General features: G+C 31.9%; 8 protein-coding genes and 1 non-coding gene across 9 annotated transcripts; 7 read left to right on the top strand and 2 right to left on the bottom strand.

Annotated features, from left to right (window-relative positions):
- Positions 1-193: 193 nt before the first annotated feature.
- Positions 194-2,128, top strand: g6pd-2 (glucose 6-phosphate-1-dehydrogenase; the record flags this gene model as incomplete). Its single annotated transcript, XM_004367132.1, has 6 exons — positions 194-417; positions 486-708; positions 786-923; positions 1,017-1,535; positions 1,602-1,899; positions 2,121-2,128. The coding sequence occupies 6 exons, from the start codon at positions 194-196 to the stop codon at positions 2,126-2,128; spliced, it is 1,410 nt and encodes a 469-aa protein (XP_004367189.1).
- A 125-nt stretch (positions 2,129-2,253) lies between these two features.
- Positions 2,254-4,253, bottom strand: DFA_07327 (uncharacterized protein; the record flags this gene model as incomplete). The annotated part of the gene is made up of 4 exons (XM_004367133.1): positions 2,254-2,704; positions 2,840-3,532; positions 3,613-4,147; positions 4,190-4,253. 4 exons carry the CDS (start codon positions 4,251-4,253, stop codon positions 2,254-2,256), a joined length of 1,743 nt encoding a protein of 580 aa, XP_004367190.1.
- Positions 4,254-4,459: 206 nt separating this feature from the next.
- DFA_07328 (uncharacterized protein) lies at positions 4,460-5,613 on the top strand (the record flags this gene model as incomplete). Its single annotated transcript, XM_004367134.1, has 3 exons — positions 4,460-4,572; positions 4,719-5,136; positions 5,215-5,613. 3 exons carry the CDS (start codon positions 4,460-4,462, stop codon positions 5,611-5,613), a joined length of 930 nt encoding a protein of 309 aa, XP_004367191.1.
- A 160-nt stretch (positions 5,614-5,773) lies between these two features.
- Positions 5,774-6,570, bottom strand: DFA_07329 (MAP1-LC3 domain-containing protein; the record flags this gene model as incomplete). Its single annotated transcript, XM_004367135.1, has 3 exons — positions 5,774-5,798; positions 6,101-6,381; positions 6,472-6,570. The coding sequence occupies 3 exons, from the start codon at positions 6,568-6,570 to the stop codon at positions 5,774-5,776; spliced, it is 405 nt and encodes a 134-aa protein (XP_004367192.1).
- Positions 6,571-7,559: 989 nt separating this feature from the next.
- Positions 7,560-11,689, top strand: DFA_07330 (uncharacterized protein; the record flags this gene model as incomplete). The annotated part of the gene is made up of 2 exons (XM_004367136.1): positions 7,560-9,405; positions 9,615-11,689. 2 exons carry the CDS (start codon positions 7,560-7,562, stop codon positions 11,687-11,689), a joined length of 3,921 nt encoding a protein of 1,306 aa, XP_004367193.1.
- Positions 11,690-12,040: 351 nt separating this feature from the next.
- DFA_07331 (uncharacterized protein) lies at positions 12,041-12,446 on the top strand (the record flags this gene model as incomplete). The annotated part of the gene is made up of 2 exons (XM_004367137.1): positions 12,041-12,113; positions 12,184-12,446. 2 exons carry the CDS (start codon positions 12,041-12,043, stop codon positions 12,444-12,446), a joined length of 336 nt encoding a protein of 111 aa, XP_004367194.1.
- Positions 12,447-12,623: 177 nt separating this feature from the next.
- On the top strand, positions 12,624-14,702 carry DFA_07332 (uncharacterized protein; the record flags this gene model as incomplete). Its single annotated transcript, XM_004367138.1, has 1 exon — positions 12,624-14,702. The coding sequence occupies one exon, from the start codon at positions 12,624-12,626 to the stop codon at positions 14,700-14,702; it is 2,079 nt and encodes a 692-aa protein (XP_004367195.1).
- An 814-nt stretch (positions 14,703-15,516) lies between these two features.
- DFA_07333 lies at positions 15,517-15,589 on the top strand. Its single transcript has one exon. It is a non-coding gene; the product is annotated as a tRNA-Lys (tRNA).
- Positions 15,590-16,111: 522 nt separating this feature from the next.
- DFA_07334 (uncharacterized protein) lies at positions 16,112-19,161 on the top strand (the record flags this gene model as incomplete). Its single annotated transcript, XM_004367139.1, has 6 exons — positions 16,112-16,155; positions 16,228-16,393; positions 16,465-16,758; positions 17,231-18,286; positions 18,358-18,520; positions 18,599-19,161. The coding sequence occupies 6 exons, from the start codon at positions 16,112-16,114 to the stop codon at positions 19,159-19,161; spliced, it is 2,286 nt and encodes a 761-aa protein (XP_004367196.1).
- Positions 19,162-19,214: the final 53 nt, after the last annotated feature.

Genomic DNA, 19,214 nt, shown 5'->3' on the forward strand with positions numbered 1-19,214 from the left:
ACATCAAACAAACAATTTAATTTAAATAAAGGGTTTTCATGAGGTGGGGTTAAAACGGGAAAAATATCACAGCACTCATTGATTGTGTAGAGAGTGTTGTTTGTTGTCCCTTAGTGTTAACATCACTTTACTTTTATTTCAAAATCATTTATTTATTTATCTAAATCTAATCTTCTTTATCTTTATATATACAATGTCATTAGATTTACAAGCATCAGAAGGAATATCAAAAACAGATCTAGAGAACCCATTGACTGTTGTCATTGTTGGTGCCTCTGGTGATCTGGCAAAGAAAAAGACATACCCTGCTCTCTTTGGTCTATACTGTCGTAATTTGTTACCAACTCACACTGTCATTCTAGGTTATGCTAGATCTCACATTGAAATTGGTGAATTTAGACAACATCTTCGCAAATAGTATGTTTTTATATATAGTTATAGTTATAGTTAGTAATAGTCTTATATATTAATATATATTTGTTTAGTTTAAAAGGAGATGAAAATCAAAAGGAACAATTCTTGAATATGTGTTACTATCATAGTGGATCGTATGATAAAAAGGAGAGTTATGATCAATTTAATTTGGATATTCTTGAACAAGAGAAAAAGCTTGGTCAAGAAACAAACAATCGTCTCTTTTATATGGCCATTCCACCATCTATCTTTGTTCAAGTTGCCAAAGGAATTAAACATTCTTTAATCTCTCCTGTAAATATTAACAAACAAAACTTGACAATCAAACTTGAATACTTATACTTTTTTCTTTTTCTTTTAATTTTTTGTAGAATGGATGGTCAAGAGTAATTATTGAAAAACCATTTGGTAAAGATTTACAATCATCACGTGAATTGATTGGAGAATTGAAAAAGTTGTTTGTTGAACGTGATCTTTTCCGTATCGATCATTATCTTGGTAAAGAGATGGTACAGAATCTGATGGTACTCCGTTTTGCCAACGCCGTCTTTGAACCATTGTGGAGCAAGTCTCACATTTCATCGGTGATGATTACCTTTAAGGAGGATATTGGTACCGAGGGTCGTGGTGGTTACTTTGACCAATTTGGTATTATTCGTGATGTCATGCAAAACCATCTTCTTCAAGTCTTGTCGTTGGTTGCCATGGAGCCACCTCTTACACTCTCTGCCGAAGACATTACCAACGAAAAGGTTAGACTCTTGAAATGCATCACTCCCATCCAGTTGAATGAAGTCGTTCTCGGTCAATACACTGCTAGTCCAGATGGAAAACAACCAGGTTATCTCGATGATGCCGGTGTTCCAAAGGACAGTCTTTGTCCAACCTATGCTGCCGCCGTCTTCCACGTCAACAATCCACGTTGGAGAGGTATTCCATTCATCCTAAAGTGTGGCAAGTCTTTGGATCAAAGAAAGACTGAAATCCGTATCCAATTCAAGAGACCTGACAACTTTTTATTCAAAGATGAAGATATCTCAAGAAATGAATTGGTCATGAGAATTCAACCAGGTGAAGCTGTCTATCTTAAATTATTAAATAAGAAACCAGGTTTGAATAATGTAAGAAGAATAATATCAATAATTATTATTATAAGTATTTTTCTAATACTTTTTTTTTTGTTTTAGAAAATTGAACAAACTGAATTAGATTTATCATATCGTAGTAGATTTGAAAATTTGGATTTACCAGATGCTTATGAACGTTTAATTTTGGATTCAATTAAGGGAGATCATAGTCTTTTCGTAAGAGACGATGAATTGGATGTTGCATGGCAAATATTTACTCCACTTCTTCAAGAGATTGATAGATTGAAAATTGTTCCAGAAAAGTATGAATTTGGAAGCAGAGGTCCAAAATCATCTGATGAATTGGCTAAAAGAGTCGGTTTCCTAAGATCAACTGGATACAGTTGGCCAGGTCATAGTAAGAAATGAACCACAAATAACAACAATATTCAATCTAAATTATAAACAATAATAATAATTAATTAATAATAATAATACACAAATCCACAAAACAACAACAACCAACAGGTTAAAATTTAAATCAAATAAAAACATGTAATTCTTCTTTATCCAAAACAAATTATATTTATATATTTATATATATGCCTCTATTTTTATTTGTTTATTTATTTTTTTTAGACACCTAAAACCATTTTAAGACCATAAAAAAAATCTTTTTGATCAATATTATTAATATTTAGATTTAATTCATTTGTAATGTATTGTAGAAATGGTTGATTGGATTCTTGAATGGCTTGTTCTACGAGATTTGTCAATGCAAAGGTAAGGATTGATATTTAAAAATGATTTTACCAAGGAACCAAGTTCTACCATACCGTAGACAAAACTTTGGTGATACGGCCGTACTATAGAGGTTATCATTGATATGGTTGATGAAAACACCAAAACGGTCAAAATCATTAACACCAATAATACTTTGAAGAGCCTTATCAACTCCACTTGTCATTGGATATTGCGTGTTTTGTTCATTTTCACTTGAAAGAGCTGCTATTTGATCAAACAATCTATAGTTGGCTGCTCTAATAGCTGCGCCCAATGCATACAAAACACAACATTTTTTGGATTCAACCAAATACAAGACTAGTTGATTGTTGTAATGGTTGTTGGATCGACATAAATCTGTTAGGTTTGAATGTTGATATGATTGGTGATATGATGGATGACCTCCTGCTTGAATGAGTGTCATTGCAAGTATACCAAATCTAGGATTTTTAAAATCTTTTGATGTTAGTGTAGTACTCTACCTATAGAATATATATTATTATTTTTTTATAATAATATATATTCTATATATCCAACTATGTTGAATTGTTTCTGGATGATTTTTGACCAAATACCTTATCGATGGCAAGTCACCAATTGAAATCGATGTCTTCCATTGTCCAATAACTACTTCCTCTGTCAGAATACCAATCTCTAATAGATATAAAAATACATCTTCCTCGAAACATTCTGGTTTTGTTATTCTAAAAGACGTGGCAATAGATGGATCAAGTTGAAGGAGTAGTTTGAGTTGATCCAATGTAATATGTTGATGTATAAAACTAGCAATTTGTTCCAATTTTGATATACTTTGACCTCCACCAAGAAGATACATGAAAACCAACCGACTAACAACTCCAAGTCTAACAACCGATTTAATTAATTGATTATGTACTAATCCAATAGTTTCCAAGGAATGATTATTTTGAAGAAGTGATTCATAACCAAATATCATATTGTAAATAGGTTGATATATATGACGATTATTACAATCAATTTCTTTCATAATAGTTCTAACTTGAGTATCCAATATATTGATATTATCTTGTTGTTGAAAAATCCAAGGTAGAGCTTGACAAACTTTTAAAAAGTATGATTCATTATTTTTTAACTCTTTGTGCATATTTTCTATTGACCAATTGTAACTGTTATTATTGGGTATAGCCAATAAAGGATATCCTTGAATGATATGAGATGGTTCAGTATTGAGAAACAATACTGGTATTATAAAGTTGTTGATAAATTTGGTTGGTTCAATTGTACTCTGTCTGAAATAATTTTTGATTAAATATGTGTCCAATGTACATATAATAGTCATTCCATCGATATAATCTGCTATTGAACCAACTCTAGAGCAAAAGTATGATATGACTTGAGGATTCTCTGATTTACATTTGTATTGCTCGTCGTGCCACGATAGACTTGAAATATGTCAATAAACTTGTCCAAATATTGAACCAATTCAAGTGATCCTGAATAGAACGCATTTTCAAGTGCATCTCTTGTGATTGGATTGCTGTTGTTACTCGTGGACAGTGATACCAATAACTTGACCACATCCAGACTACCACTAAAACATGCCAAATCGATACAATTATCTACTTGAAGGAATTCAGTCTTGAATCGATTGAACAATTTGACACTGAGTGCAATATCTTTTGTTTTAAATATATCTTGAATGAGTTGTCTTAATTCAATGATACGATTATCTGAAGACTCGTCCAATACCGAACCCATCCTTAGTGTATCATCTCTATCCAACTTGTAATGTAATAGAGTAGTATAACCATTTGATAACATCCATTGCACCTCGATTGCATTCTCGTATTTATAAATGATTGGAATATGTATCAGTGCAAGTGTACCTATACGCTCTACCGACACTTGATGAATAAAATATTGTATCCTCGTCAACAAGTATTTACTATGAATGACTCTTTTAAATGTCATCATCTTTAATTTATCATCTTCATTATTATAGTTTGACATTAAATAATATATAATATATATAGTTGATGAAGATAGATTATATAATATGTATGAAGAGATATAAATAACTACTACTTGAAAAAAATAAATTAAAATTAAATTGCTTTCTGTGAAGTGTCAAAACACGAACTATCTTTCTTTTTCTTTTTCATTATTGTCAAGTCGATTTAATGTTTAGATAGATAGACAAAGATAAAGATAAAGATATGCCAGTTTGTGGAAACAATAGTTGTGACAAGGAATATGATGAGACAACTTTAGATCAATGTTGTTATCATCCAGGTAGCGCTATCTTTCATGACGGTATGAAAGGTTGGAGGTAGGTCAGAGATATTGAAAACAAATATGAAAGAGGAAGATGAAAGAAGAAGAAAGGAAGAAGAGTGAGATAATATACAGTATATATAATCTACTTTTATGATATATATAACTAATACATTTCATTTCTATTATTATCTTCTATAGTTGTTGTTCAAAAAGAGTTATAGAGTTTGAAGACTTTTTACAAATATCAGGGTGTGCATCTGGGAGACATAAAGAAAAGCAAAAGAAAGAACCAACTACTATAGTTCAACACAATCCATCAACATCTTTATCTGCATCGACAGTTGAAACCTATGGCACAAGCAACCCAAAAAACGATAAGTTTGCACCAAAACCAATCTCACAAGCTGAAGCCAGCAAGAAAATTGTACTCCCACCAAAGGAATACGTTGAAGTCAATGACCCAGAAAATGCAGTCATTGCTGTCAATGGTCCTTGTCTCAGACAAGGTTGTAAGTCAGTCTATGTCGATGAATCTTCACGTCAACAAGAATGTATCTATCATTCAGGTGAACCAGTTTTTCATGATGGTTCAAAAGGTTATTCTTGTTGTAAACCTGTAAGATAAGAAAAGAAAAGAAAAGAAAATTAATATTTATTTGTTAATTAATTAATTTATTTTTCTTTCTATTTTTAGAAAGCAGCAATATTTGAAGAATTTTTAAAGATTAAAGGATGTAAAACTGGAAAACATAGATTTGTTGGAGAGAAAAAGGTTCAAGAAAATAGTATAGTATGTAAATATGATTGGTATCAATCGTATGATGCTGTTCATCTTACAATCTATGCTAAACAAGCCAACACACAATTGTCAAAGATCGAATTCACTGACAATCAAACTATCGACATTCACATTGTCTTGAGAGACAATAAGGAATTCAACAAGGTATTGCATTTGGCTGGAACTATTGATACCCAAAAATCAACCATTACCTTTTTATCTACAAAGATTGAATTAAAATTGATTAAAGATCCACAAGTTTCTTTTTCAAAATTGGAACAAGATGAATTGGATTTATTTAGATATCAAGTTTAAAAAAAAAAGAAAAAGAAATAGAAAGAAAAGGAAAATAAATGCACACTGATTAATATTTGTTATTATTATTATTTTTGGAAATAATTATTTATTAAATAATTTAAAGTGTGTAGAGAGTGAGTGGAGTATGTATGTATGTATGTTTATGTGTAGTGATTGATTAAATTAGAGTTTCATTCTCACATCTAATTATTATTATTGATTTATAGTATTATTTACAACAGATTACAAAGTAATTATTATTATTAATTATTATTATTATTTGATTTTTAAAAAAAAGGAAAAAGGATCATATCATATGATATCCTTTACTTCCATTGTTGGGTTCATGTTTTGTTTGTTTCAAGATTATTTTTCTTTTTTCTTCATTATATATTTACAAGAGGGAGGTGGTGGTGGTGGTGGTGGTGGAGGAGGAGGAGGATCAAGTTGTACTATTCTCTCTTTTCTTTTCTTTTCTTTTTTTTTTCTTTTCTATTTTTGTTACAATCCACCAAAAGTATTCTCTCCACTATAAGTGATATAGAGGAAACCATCTTCGTTTTTGTATAATTCATAAATGGTTGATATCTGATTGCTTGATGGCGGAAGGACATTATTATTTACAAAGAGAAAGATGGCGGTCTTGTCATTCATCTGGCCACCAGTCTCTGCAAGATGTTTACGAATCTCCATCAAGAATTTAGAGACTACCATATCGCATGGTGCCAAGAACTTCTTCTTTGGTATTTCGGGTATATTAGAATTTGGTGCTCTTTCAACAATAATCTAAAGGAATAGAAAATGATAGGATAGTAGTGTTAATTATCGAATTTATCATACTACCAACTACAAACACTAACTACTATTATCACTTACTGGTAATCTATCTTTGTATCTATTTCTGATCTTTGCACTAATATGCTTTCTCTTTTCTAGAGAGTATTCATTTTGAAATGATTTAGAAACTAGTGTCATGATGACGATGATGTATGTCTAGTCTAGTATTTATACAATGATAATAGAGTCTATCTATCTATCTTTCTATCTTTCTAACTTATTGAATGTTGGTTGTATGAATATATTATTTTAATATTAAATAATATCTCTTTCTTTCTTTCTTATTCTTATTCTCTTTGTGTAAATAAACCTTTACTAGCAACCTTAGTTGTTGTTGTTGTTGTTTGTTGAATGTATTAAAAAAAAAACAAAATCGTTGTTGACGTATAAATAATTATATATATTTGATATAAAAGAATGAAAAGGAATGCTCTAAAATCCTCTCTTTGTGTTGGTGTGTTGTTTTCTCTCTCCACCACAAATTTAATAATAATATTTTTTTCTATCGCCTCAGGATTTTGCTTCCGTCAGACACGGGAAAGAAAGAAGCAAAGGAAACTTAGACTCAGACCACACAATAATAATAATAATAACAATAATGTGTGATGATGATTATGATGATGATAGGAGATATTTATTATTATCAATTTAAAAATTATTATTATTTATTTTTGAATCTTGTTTGTTCTCGTTCCTCCTATCCTATCACAGTTCACTTTTTAAAACAAAGAGTACTCATTAGCTTGTGTATTTTATATTATAAATTTATAATATTATAATGAAGAGAGAGAGAAGAGAGAGTTGGATCGAGTTTGTTGTTTGCTGTTAAGAGATCTCTCATATTAATTAAAAAATAAATTAAAATTAATTATTATTTCAACGATTCAGCGTATCGATTTTCATTGAACATACCTCATACAATATTCAACAACACATACTCTGTATTTATTTATATCTTTTTTTACCCAAGTACTATATATATCCTCCTCTTGCCTATCTTTTGTAAAGAACTAAAACAACTATATAAGAAATAAGAAGATCGTCCTCTCCTCTTATTTGATTGATAAATAGATCTATTGAAATAAACAATAATAATAATAATAACAACAAACAAAGATTGAACAACCATGAGTACACATTCATCATCGTCCTCATCTTCCTCGTCGTCATCGAGTCATAGTAGAAAGGAGAGTGGTGGTGGTAGTAGTAGTGGTAGTGGAATAGGCAGTAGTGGAGTATCAAGAACTACTACTGGTACATCATCAACATCAACGGGGTCAGGTGTATTCAAGAGACCGACCAGTACGCTATCAAAAGGTTCAACACTCAAACCTACAACTAGTAGTAGTAGTGGTAGTTTAACAAAGGATGCATCTTCTTCAACTCCATCCAAGAATCCATTGTTGGCAGCTGCCTCTTCATCATCGTCACTATCTAAAACATTCCCGGGACCTAAAAAGACATCTACTACCGGTGTGACTGGTACTAGCTCTACATCAAAGGATACATCTGATGGTACAACATCAACAACATCAATCAAACCAACTGATTCTTCTTCTTCTACATCTTCATCATCTTTGACAAGACCTACTGCATCTACATCTACATCTAAAACACCAATTTCATCATTGACAAGGAACAAATCAACCATTACCAAACCAACAACATCTACAACATCAACATCATCAAAATCGACGGATACGACACCAGTTTCATCGTTAACCAAATCAAAGTCTGATTTATCAGGTGTAATGGCAGGAAAGTCTTCATCGACATCATCAACTATTGGAGGACGTACATTACCTTCATCTTCAATAACTACACCATCAAAGTTGACAACATCCAAATCTTCATTGTCATCGACAGCAACCAAACCATTGTCATTGTCATCTGGATCTATTCCTCCTCCAATATCCAACAAACCACCCATAACAACAACACAACACAGTGCAAGTGCATCAAATACACCTAAAACAGAATCTCCTGCATCTGCATCACCTGTATTATCATCTGTACAATCCAACTCTACATCTACAACTTCTACAACATCAACCTCTTCATCTAATCCATCAACTACTTCAACTATATCATCATTATCTAAACCAGCACCAAGTCCAATAAAGAGACCTGCTGGATCATCATTATACTCTTCAGGAGGAAGATCAACATCTATTAGTAGTCCACTCAGACCGTCATTGGGAAGTGGTAGAACACCAACTTCAACATCGGCATCGACTAGTTCGTCATCTAGAGTAACCGACTCTTCTATTCGTGGAGACCCAGCTCAACTACGAGAGAGTATTCGTGCACTCCAAAGAGAACGTGAAGAATTGATGAACAAGTTGACAGATCTAACCAACAAGTCCAACGAAAGAGACACCTTTATCAAAAATCTCAATGGTCAATTGGAAAAACTCAAACTTGATCTCAAGACTGTCACTCATGAACGTGATACTCACAAATCAAGAGCAACAAAATTGGAACAAGAAAAGAGATCATTGGAAGAGGAAGAGACTGACAAGTTGAAACAACGTGTTGAAGAGAGTGAAGCCAAGGCAGAGTTTATGAATGAAAGATTTGCACACTTGCTCACTCGTTATCAAGGTACATTGACAGGTGTCGAACAAAAGATACAATCATACAAATCAGTTTTGGAACAATCCAAACAAGAATATGAAGAAGCAGATAAACTAAGAATCCTATTTGAAGATAACCTCAAACTAAAAGAAAAGGAAAATACATTATTAAAAGTTGAAATGGAATCTATAAAAAATCATAATCAACAATTATTAAGTGATAAATTAATGAATGCATCAAATATTAGTAAAACTTCAAATGGACTAGACCAACAAGCACCTATTCCAATCATTACAACAACAACATCAAAACCAATACCTACACCAAATCAATCATCAACATCACCAAATTTATCAACAGCAAGTAATGCACCTCCATCACCAAAAAAGATATTTGGTATTTTCTAAGACTATACTATAGGCAAACAACAACGTTTAGAAAAGAAAAAAAGAAAAGAAAACAAAAAAAATATGTAAAATAAATCATTTTTAAAAAGATATTAAAAAAAATCAGATATTTGTTGGAACGATGTTTAAACGAATAAAGACAACCCTTCCTTTCATCTTTTGTATCTCTTTCTCTAGTTCTTCTTTCTCTTTGTTTAGATATAGGAAAAATGTCAATATTAGATATACAAAGTATAATATTATATCAAATTATCAATAATGTAGAGAATGATATTGATATTATATGTTTATCATTGACTTGTAAAAAGTTATTCAATTTTGTGACGAATAGTGATCTTGGATCAAAGATTAGATTCACACAAATTAGAAGATTCACAATTGCTGAAAGATTTGCAAGTGTAAACATTCTAGTTGAAAGATTAGAGAGTTATCGTAACTTTAAATCATATACTAAACTTGTAAAGAATGGTCTATCTCATCAAAAGATTATTGATTTGGGTCAAGGTGACATGGACAAAGTAGAGGAAGAGCAACTTGACAACAACAACAACATTACAGAAGTATTAATCCTTGATAATGTATTTTCAAAGGTTATACCAACAACTTCAAGAATCATTTATAATAGTAGAGGATGGATGGGTGATCAATACCCTAGACATTATGGATTGGAAGAATTGACATTTAGTCATGCTGGTAATCTCAAACCCGGACAATTACCAGAAACTCTAAAGAAGCTGTCAATTGGAAACGAGACTACATTGTTACCTGGATGTTTACCACAATCAATTGAATCATTTAGATTTGATTATGGTATAACTTATTCTTTTAATTCTGTGGCATTGGATATTACAACCCTTGCATTTGATACTTACCAAAGTCTCACTCGAATTAATATAGTCGGTGCAATTGCAAATATTGGTCTTAATAATCAACAACCCGTCTTTCCAAACAGTCTCAAATACCTCAACATTCAATTGGATAGTGGCAAGTTTGACGGCACTGCATTCCCTTCGAGTCTAGAGTCACTCACACTCTACTACAATATTGATGAGACGTCACCTGCTGTCACGGTCGATCTCAGACCACTCGTCCATTTAGATCGTCTAGATTTACAAATAGAGTATACTCGTGACGAGCGGGAATTAGAGTGTTTCAAACTACCAGACAATATTACCAAACTTGTATTGTCGGTTGATTGCGATCTCCCACTCGGATTCATTCCACCAAAAACACAAAAGTTACACGTTGAATTGGATTCTTCGGAGCGTCTTTTGACAAATGGACCACTCCCCCAATCACTTGTCAAGTGTTATATACCAGCTAGTCTAGATGTCATTTCATCATTACCATCGACTGTCACCAAATTAAGAATTACAGGTTCTGATATTCCCGTATTTGACTTGGGAATCATTCCATCAACTGTCAAAACACTAGAACTCAATGTAGAGGATATTACAGGTACACTGACAGACAGCGTAGAGACACTTTTTATCGGTCGATCTGATGGACGAGTAGAACCCTTTGACTATGAACTACCTAGACAATTAAAATCGCTCACCATCGATCCAGTCTCTAGCAAGCAATATGGTATACTACTCAAAAAGTTACCACCCACACTTGAACAACTAAACTACTTTGCCACTCTCCAACCATCATCTATTGAATTACCATCAAATTCAAACTTGACAAAGCTCTCTATACTATTGTCAAACAATCAATCTCTATCATCCATCTTCCATGACCAAATCATTCCAAAATCAATTCAACAATTAAAAATTGAAACTGTTATAAATACTCTTTCAATTCAAGTTCCTGATGATGAAAATGATGAAGAAGAAGAAGAAGAGGAAATTGAACAAGAAGAAGAAATTGAAAAGGAAATTAAAGAATTGGAAATTAAAGAAAAAGAATTAGAAAAAGAAATTAAAGAATTGGAAAAAGAAGAAGAAGAAGAAGAAGATAAAAAAGAAGAAGAAGAAGATGTTATAGAAGAAGAAGTAAATGAAAATGAAGAATTTGAATATAGTTACAAAATGCCAACATTCAAAATTCCATTAAATGATATTCTATTTGATTCGAATATTCAATTAATTACGATTTCTCATGATTCATTCCAATTTAATTTTAGTATTAGAAGATTGGATGATCATACTGCTCTCGTAACTGAAATTCACTCATTGTATGGTGGTATTATTACCAATGATAATGTAACCTCATTATCTTTAATATTAAATAATGAAAATTTTTGTTATCCAACTTTATCAAAACAATAATTAAATAAATACAAATAAATAATATATATATATATATATTAAACAAGCAATCAATAATTATTATTATAGACGAATAGTTGACATTATTCACAAAGTTTCTCTCGGAAGTATGATATTAGGATAACTCCCTTTTTTAGGGTCGGTGTGGGTTTGCTGAGATCGAAATCTCGAAGGTAGGTCAAGTGTTCATTTTGAACCCAAGACATGTGTTTCGATATATGTACTAGGTACGATATCAATTACATATATAGAATACATTTTCTATATAAACCATCAATTTACCAAATATCAAATCATCAATCAAATCATCAATCAATTAAATTAACCAAAACTCCAACTTTTAATTCTAAAATGTTCAAATCTTCTACCATTATTTTCACATTTGCCATTATTCTTTGTGCTGCTGTATTTACCAACGCTGCAAGTATGTCAATACAAAATGATCCAAACCTTTGAATACCTTCATTAAAATAATTATTATTTTCTATAAATAGTTACAAGTGTAATCCAAGATGGAAAGAAATTAACAATTAATTATTCACCAATGACAATGATTTGGTTCCAAAATGAGCTCTACAACAATGGATTATCAACTGATATTGCACCATATTGTATTGCCAAGTATGGATGGGCTCCATTGGTTTGCAACTTGCCAACTGTCCCAGCTTGTGATACTATCAGTCTCTATGGTGCTACTGGTGTTGGTGGTTCAAACATTGAAATGCAATATGCCTTTAATTGTACTGTCGTTGCTTAAACAAACTAAATATTATTCCTATCAGAAAAAAGTAAATAAAAATGATTAATTAATTTCTTTACAAAAATATCATCATGATCTTTAGGATCATTTGTTTTTGTTGTTCTTCTCTTTTTTTGCAAAAATAATAATAATAATAATGCAACCAACACAAACAAATATAATATAGTAATAATAATGAATAGTAGATCAATAATAGAATTACCGCAATTAATAATAGATCAAATCATTGAATTAATAAAAGATGATATAGATTTAATATGTTTGTTGTTAACTTGCAAGAGATTACTATCATTTAAGAAAAGATATAGTTTTAAAGAATTATGTAAAACTATACGACTTGACGAGAGTGACGTTGTTTCAAAGAGAACATTGTCAACAAGAACTTATCGATGGGATGGAGAATACTTTGATGGTAACAAGATTGAAATTGAAAGAATAGCTAGATTCTATTCAACCATCATACATAGAATACACCAACAATTTAGTATGCCTTTATTTCAAGATTTGTTATTAAATGCATTGGACAAGTATTTGTTGATCAATGATCTCAATTCAATTGGAATGTCAGAGATGGGAGACGATCAACTTGGACTTCAACTACAATACATTGTCCATTTCAACAATCCCTTTTTAAAGAGAATATCAATTGATTTGTTTGGAAAGGTATTGGTTGAACGAATACACACTCTATTCCTACCATCAAACTATCAATATTCATTGGATGGTTTGGATAAACTAGTTAATCTAAATACTTTGGTTATGACTAGTTTCAATAACAACAAACAAATTGAAAAAGATCAATTACCAAAATCACTCAAGAGGTTGTTCATTCGTAATCAAATGATAGATGGGTCATTTCAAGATGGAGCTCTTTATAAAGGATTAGAAGTATTTTCTTTTATTGGAGATACTATTTATTCTGATTTTAGATTTGGTCATCCTATTACTATACATACATTCCCAATGACACTACGTGTACTTTGTCTACCGTTATCGTTCAAGTATCCAACTGACCCTTTACAACCTGGGTTTGTACCACTACCAACTAGTCTAGAGGACTTGTGGTTAAGTACCATTCAACCAATTGCAACTGAAACATTCCCATGTCCACATTTGAAACGACTATCAATTGTCTCTGGATCGATCGTCTTTTCAAATACCAGTGTCATATTGCCATCCGATATCGAGTATCTCAGTTTAGAGTTTAATAGATGTCAAGATGTTTTACCTGGATTGATTCCACCTCGAGTCTGTCGGCTACATCTTAGACTGTTCAAAGTACCAATCTCTTCATTGACCATCCCATCATCAGTCACTCATTTATTCTTGCAAAATCAACAATCGAGAATACCCACCAACTACTTTATCTTTGGTCATCCAAACTGTCAAATTAAATATCTAAAGATACAAGACTATAGCTTTGAAATCAATTCAAGTACATTGGCAGGATACAACAATAGGTCATTGGAAAAGTTGGATATTGGTAACGGTACTATAGATGAGTACAAAGCAATACAAGTTGGTTCAATACCTTGTAATGTAAAGACACTCATTCTAAGAAGATATCCAATAGAGATTGTGAGTGGGTTGATTCCACAGTCTGTACGTGACCTAAGATTACACAGTTACAACTTTAGTCTTGGCAAGATTGAATTCCCAAAACTATTGGAATCATTCTTTTCAACAACTGAACGGTCTAGACCATTTGATACGACAGGTCTCTTGGCGACCTCTGCCACTTCCCTACGTCGTCTCGAATTGGATAGGGAATTTCCAATGGATGTTAAACCCGCCACATCAGGTATCATCATTAAAGATTTTAAGAATCTTGAACAATTACATTGTTGTGATATTACAACAGGGTTTAATAGTGATAATCTATCATCAACTATTATAGATTATCAAATACCATATAATACTACGGTGACTGAATTATTCAAATCACACTCACAATACAATAATAATAATAATAATGGTAGAATACCAAAACATATTAAACATATCACGTTAAAGAAATCAGTAGAGCAACTAACCGTTGGTGATATTGCCAATCTACACAGTTTCTCTATCTTGCACCATCCAGAGTTGTCGTCAATAGACATACGTATTCTGGATGATCATCACATACTGGTGTTTTCACAAACCACCAAAGAAGGAGGAGTACTTAGGTACACTGATCCCTCGGTATCAAATGTACCCATAGTCAACTATTTACCAAATCAAATCACCAAATTTATCTATTCTTTAGATTAATCAAAATAAATATATTGATATTGGCGGTTAGCTGAGAGTCTGGGTATGTGTGATAGATATAAACAATACTCTCCTATTCATTGAAAGGTTGAGAAAACAATAAATTCATATGATTTTATTGATCCATCTTGTGATACTATCCGTCTCTATGGTGTTTCTGGTATTGGTGGTCTCATCTAATAAAATTGATTTGATCCTCTATTCTTTTCGTTAAAAAATCGCTTGGGATGCCGCTAACCAGTCTCGAACTAGTCGCGCAATGTAAACGTTTCTCTGTCACCTGGGGAAAACTCGCGGCTCCCTACCCTATCCCTTCATTCTTGCTAGTAGAGGAAACTTGTATTTTAAACTCTTATTAATAATAAAACAAAAAAGTATATCACGGATGTGAATGGTGGTAGTCATAGATGTTAAAAAAAAAAAAAAGACCGATCCCTGCTCGTACATGCCCTGGACTTTACCAAACAGAGGGCACATCCACTCCGCTACATTAATGCTGTCGCTATTCTCTTCCATCGCTCATGGCGCCACCATGCGCATGTCTTTCTACACCAACAATGCCAACAACCAATATTCGATCGATACAAATGAAGTCGCAATCGTCACCAGTCGTTTCAATCTGTAATATACCTAGAGTACTAGGGTTTGCGCAAGTCTAAATGCCAACCTAATCATTGGCCGCTAACCGGTCAAGACCCGTGAAATTTAAAAAAACATCACGCCTTGTTATTGTTTTAATCACGTCTTGTTTGGACTTATTTGTCGTTGACGAAGACTCATTTTTATTAGTTACTTTTTGGAAGCGTTACATCACGCCTTGTTAGCTCAGTCGGTAGAGCGCAAGACTTTTAATTTTGTGGTCGGGGGTTCGAGCCCCCCATAGGGCTATCTTTTTTTCTTGTCGCTTTCATTTTTTTTTTTTTTTAACGCGTTATATAGCTATATTCTTGTTCCCTACAACATTTGTTACATTTCTAGCTTTGATTCATTTCTGTTGAATCCTCATCGAAAAAAACAATTAAATATTAAAAAAAAAAAAAAATCATGGTAGTCGTTTTAAAGATGATCAAAAAAAAAACAACCATGGTAGTCCCTCTAAAGATTTTAGATGGTTCCTTTATCTCCATTAAATATTCAATTATTTCTAGAACAATTTTATTGATTTTCATATTGATTTATTATATTTGGAAAAACACGGTTTGGAAATGGAACAATTAAAAAATTCATATCAATACTTTTGCCATCTATTAGTAATGAATGTCCTTTTTTTTAATTAAAATATATCTATTCCTTGGGACCTTTTTAAAAAAAACAATACAAAAAATAAATTAAAACCCATCTTCATTTTTGCTTCATTTCTTTTTTGATCAATTGCAGATAATCAATATATATTATCTCTATCTACAAACATGGAATCAATGCATATTTGCTTTTTAGGAGATGATGGTGTTGGGTATGTTGTCCAAATACAAGAATAACAAAACACAATCATCAATTAACTGTATCAACAACAATAACAATGAAGCAAATCAACAGTGATGATTCAATTGATAAATGTTCATTTTGTCGAAGAATGGGACCCAACTATTGAAGATGATTATCGACTACAAACCCAAGTAGATGATAAAGTTAGGCTTGTTTCAATGTTGGATTCTGTAGATAATGGTCCAATGTCTGTTTTAAAAAAAGATGTATGTAAACAATAATAATGATCATCAGATACATGTCATCGATAATTAATTCTTTCTTTTTATTTCTTTAGTATATTACAAAATCGATTGGATATATTATATTTTATGATATTACCAATAGAGCATCATTTGAGAGTATTGGTAGACACCTTGAAAGTATAGTTGATGCAAGAACGGATATTGCAAGTATTGGACAATTGATATCGACCAAATCTGTTGTATTGGTTGGTAATAAATGTGATAGAGAATGTGATAGAGTAGTAACACATGAAGAAGGTTTGCTCTATGCCACTCATCATGGATTCCAATTCTTTGAGATATCAGCTCGGACAAGACAAGGTTTCCCATCAAGTAATTCAAATATTGTAAATCAAAAATCATCATCACCAACAATATTCTTTTTTAATGAATTATTAAAGTTAATGGAATCAAAAATAACAGACAACCCTAGTCAACAACAACAACAACAATCAAATAGAACAAAAAACAAAACCTTTTCAAAATTTAAATCTTTCTTTTCAAATAATAATAGATAATAATAATAGATAATAATAATAGATAATAATAATTATCTATTATCATAAAACAATTGTACAGTAGTACCCCACCCAAATCAATTTAAAAAATAATCTATTTATAAATTATATTATTAATGATTATTATTTTGTAGCAAGTTCGCAGTTTTGTCTGAAAAAAAAAAAAAAAGAAATAATGTTTTTTTGAATTTTTCGCGAATATGCGGAAGGACTCTTGTATTAGCCCGAGAAAAGCATTCATTCCTCCTTTTGTATTACTGTTCTTCTTCTTCTTTTTTTTTTTATATATATATATAAATAGAATTTAGAGAGAGAAATGTCACAACTATTACAACCAGTAATGATGTTGGAGGAATTAAAACAACATTATAGAACGTCAGAACAACAACAAAGGTATTTGCAACAGTTGGACGAAGAGTTGGATGAGCCATGTAGTTGGAGTGACAGCGAGACTGCCACGACACTTTCATCGACAAATACAGAGTCGTCATCATCGATATACAACCTAGCATCGTGGGACGACTTTCTCAAACAAGAGAATGACTATTATACGAAAAAGTGCAAGGAGCTCAAGTTTGTGTGCTCGTCATTTGTGCAGAAACAACGTGCATTTGTGTCGCAGATTGACTTTAATCCCGATTTTGACAGAGAGGAAGCGTCGCAACTGGCGCAAGAGATGCACCAAGCCATCACGATTGTGCACACCATACAGGCATCAGTATCGCAGCTAATCAGACAGGCACAGTTTGTCGTGACACACAGTCTGACAAGCAAGTTGGCCGATCTAGAAAACATGGCTTCTCACATGGGTATCCTGGGTGTAGAGTTGCAGGCCATGGTACAGACTGGCACTGGGTGTCCGTCGGCAGTACTCGTGTTTGCACGTCAACCCTTCCCAGGCATCCTCAAACGTTACAAACAAATTGGAAGTGACGAGTTTGTGGTCGAGCTATTGACCACTGCCCAATTCCCATTCACCTATGGCAAGCTGAGACTAGTGCACTGCGACGAAGTTCAGTCACTCTGTCTTACCGACAAGCGAACCAACAACAAAGAGAAAACCTCTGCACCACTCACAACCCCCGTCAACTCGACGGCTGCACCTCCCAACATGATCGAACAACAATGGTTTGACATTCAAGTTGAAAATGGTAGATTCCTCGCAAAGATTCCTATAAAGTTGATGCAAGGTACCACTCGATTCACTTCTTTTAAATGTTCACTTGCCCTCATTCATAAATCAACAAAACATCAAGTAGCCATTGAAACTTCATTGTCTGATCGTTTCATCTCTTTTGTAAATGATCAACAATGGATTGAACATTTTGCTTTACTTGTTAAAGAAGAAATTTTTCTTGTAAGAAAAAAAAAGTAGAAACAAATAATATTTATTATTATACTAACATGTTTTATTTATTTATGTTTTAGTTGGAAAATGGACAATATTTATATGAACAAGTTAGTCATTCAAGAATTTTAGATATTCTTTTAAAATATTTCCATCTTTGTTTAAAGATTTATAAAAGAACAAATTCAAGTCATAGATCATTACCAATTGAACCTTTAAAATTATTATTAAATAGAATTTCAAGTATGTAAAATCAAAACTAAAATCAATCATTAAAATATTAATATTAATAATTCTTTTTTTATTTATTTATTTTTGTAGAAACCAAATTAAATATTTTACAATTTGATCAATTCTTTTCAATTTTGACACCAGTATTCAAGGTTATTAAATATCAAAGACATGCATTGGATTTATGGGGTCAAGGACTCTTATATTTATTTATTGATCAAGATGAAGTTAGGCAATTATTATTAACTTCAACCAAATTATCAAATACTATAGGTAATAGTATCATTGATAATAATAATAACACACAAAATAATCAACCAACAGAATGTATAAATAATAACGATAATAATGATAAAAAAGGAAAATGTAGATTTTTAATTCAATTTAGTGTTGAACATCCATATAGTTGGGTAATCAAATATGTTGAACAAGAAATCATCTCTTCATTGTCGAGCGAACCACCACAAATCAAAGAATTAATCATTGATATGAAAAAAGATCTCACTGGTGATAGATCCAACAAATCAATTGTTACCTATCTAGAAAACAATCTACCAAACTTTTCAGAGATTTGTCAATACGATTATAAACAAAATAATTATTCTATCATTCTTCGTGATGAAATATTTGCTCAAATTAAAATTAATAATTAATAAAAATAATATAATAATAATAATTATACCAACAAATATTATTATATATAATA

Source organism: Cavenderia fasciculata, assembly GCF_000203815.1.
Source record: "Cavenderia fasciculata unplaced genomic scaffold Scf_ET2XIPL01CNAVH-3, whole genome shotgun sequence".
Classification (NCBI taxonomy): Eukaryota; Evosea; class Eumycetozoa; order Acytosteliales; family Cavenderiaceae; genus Cavenderia; species Cavenderia fasciculata.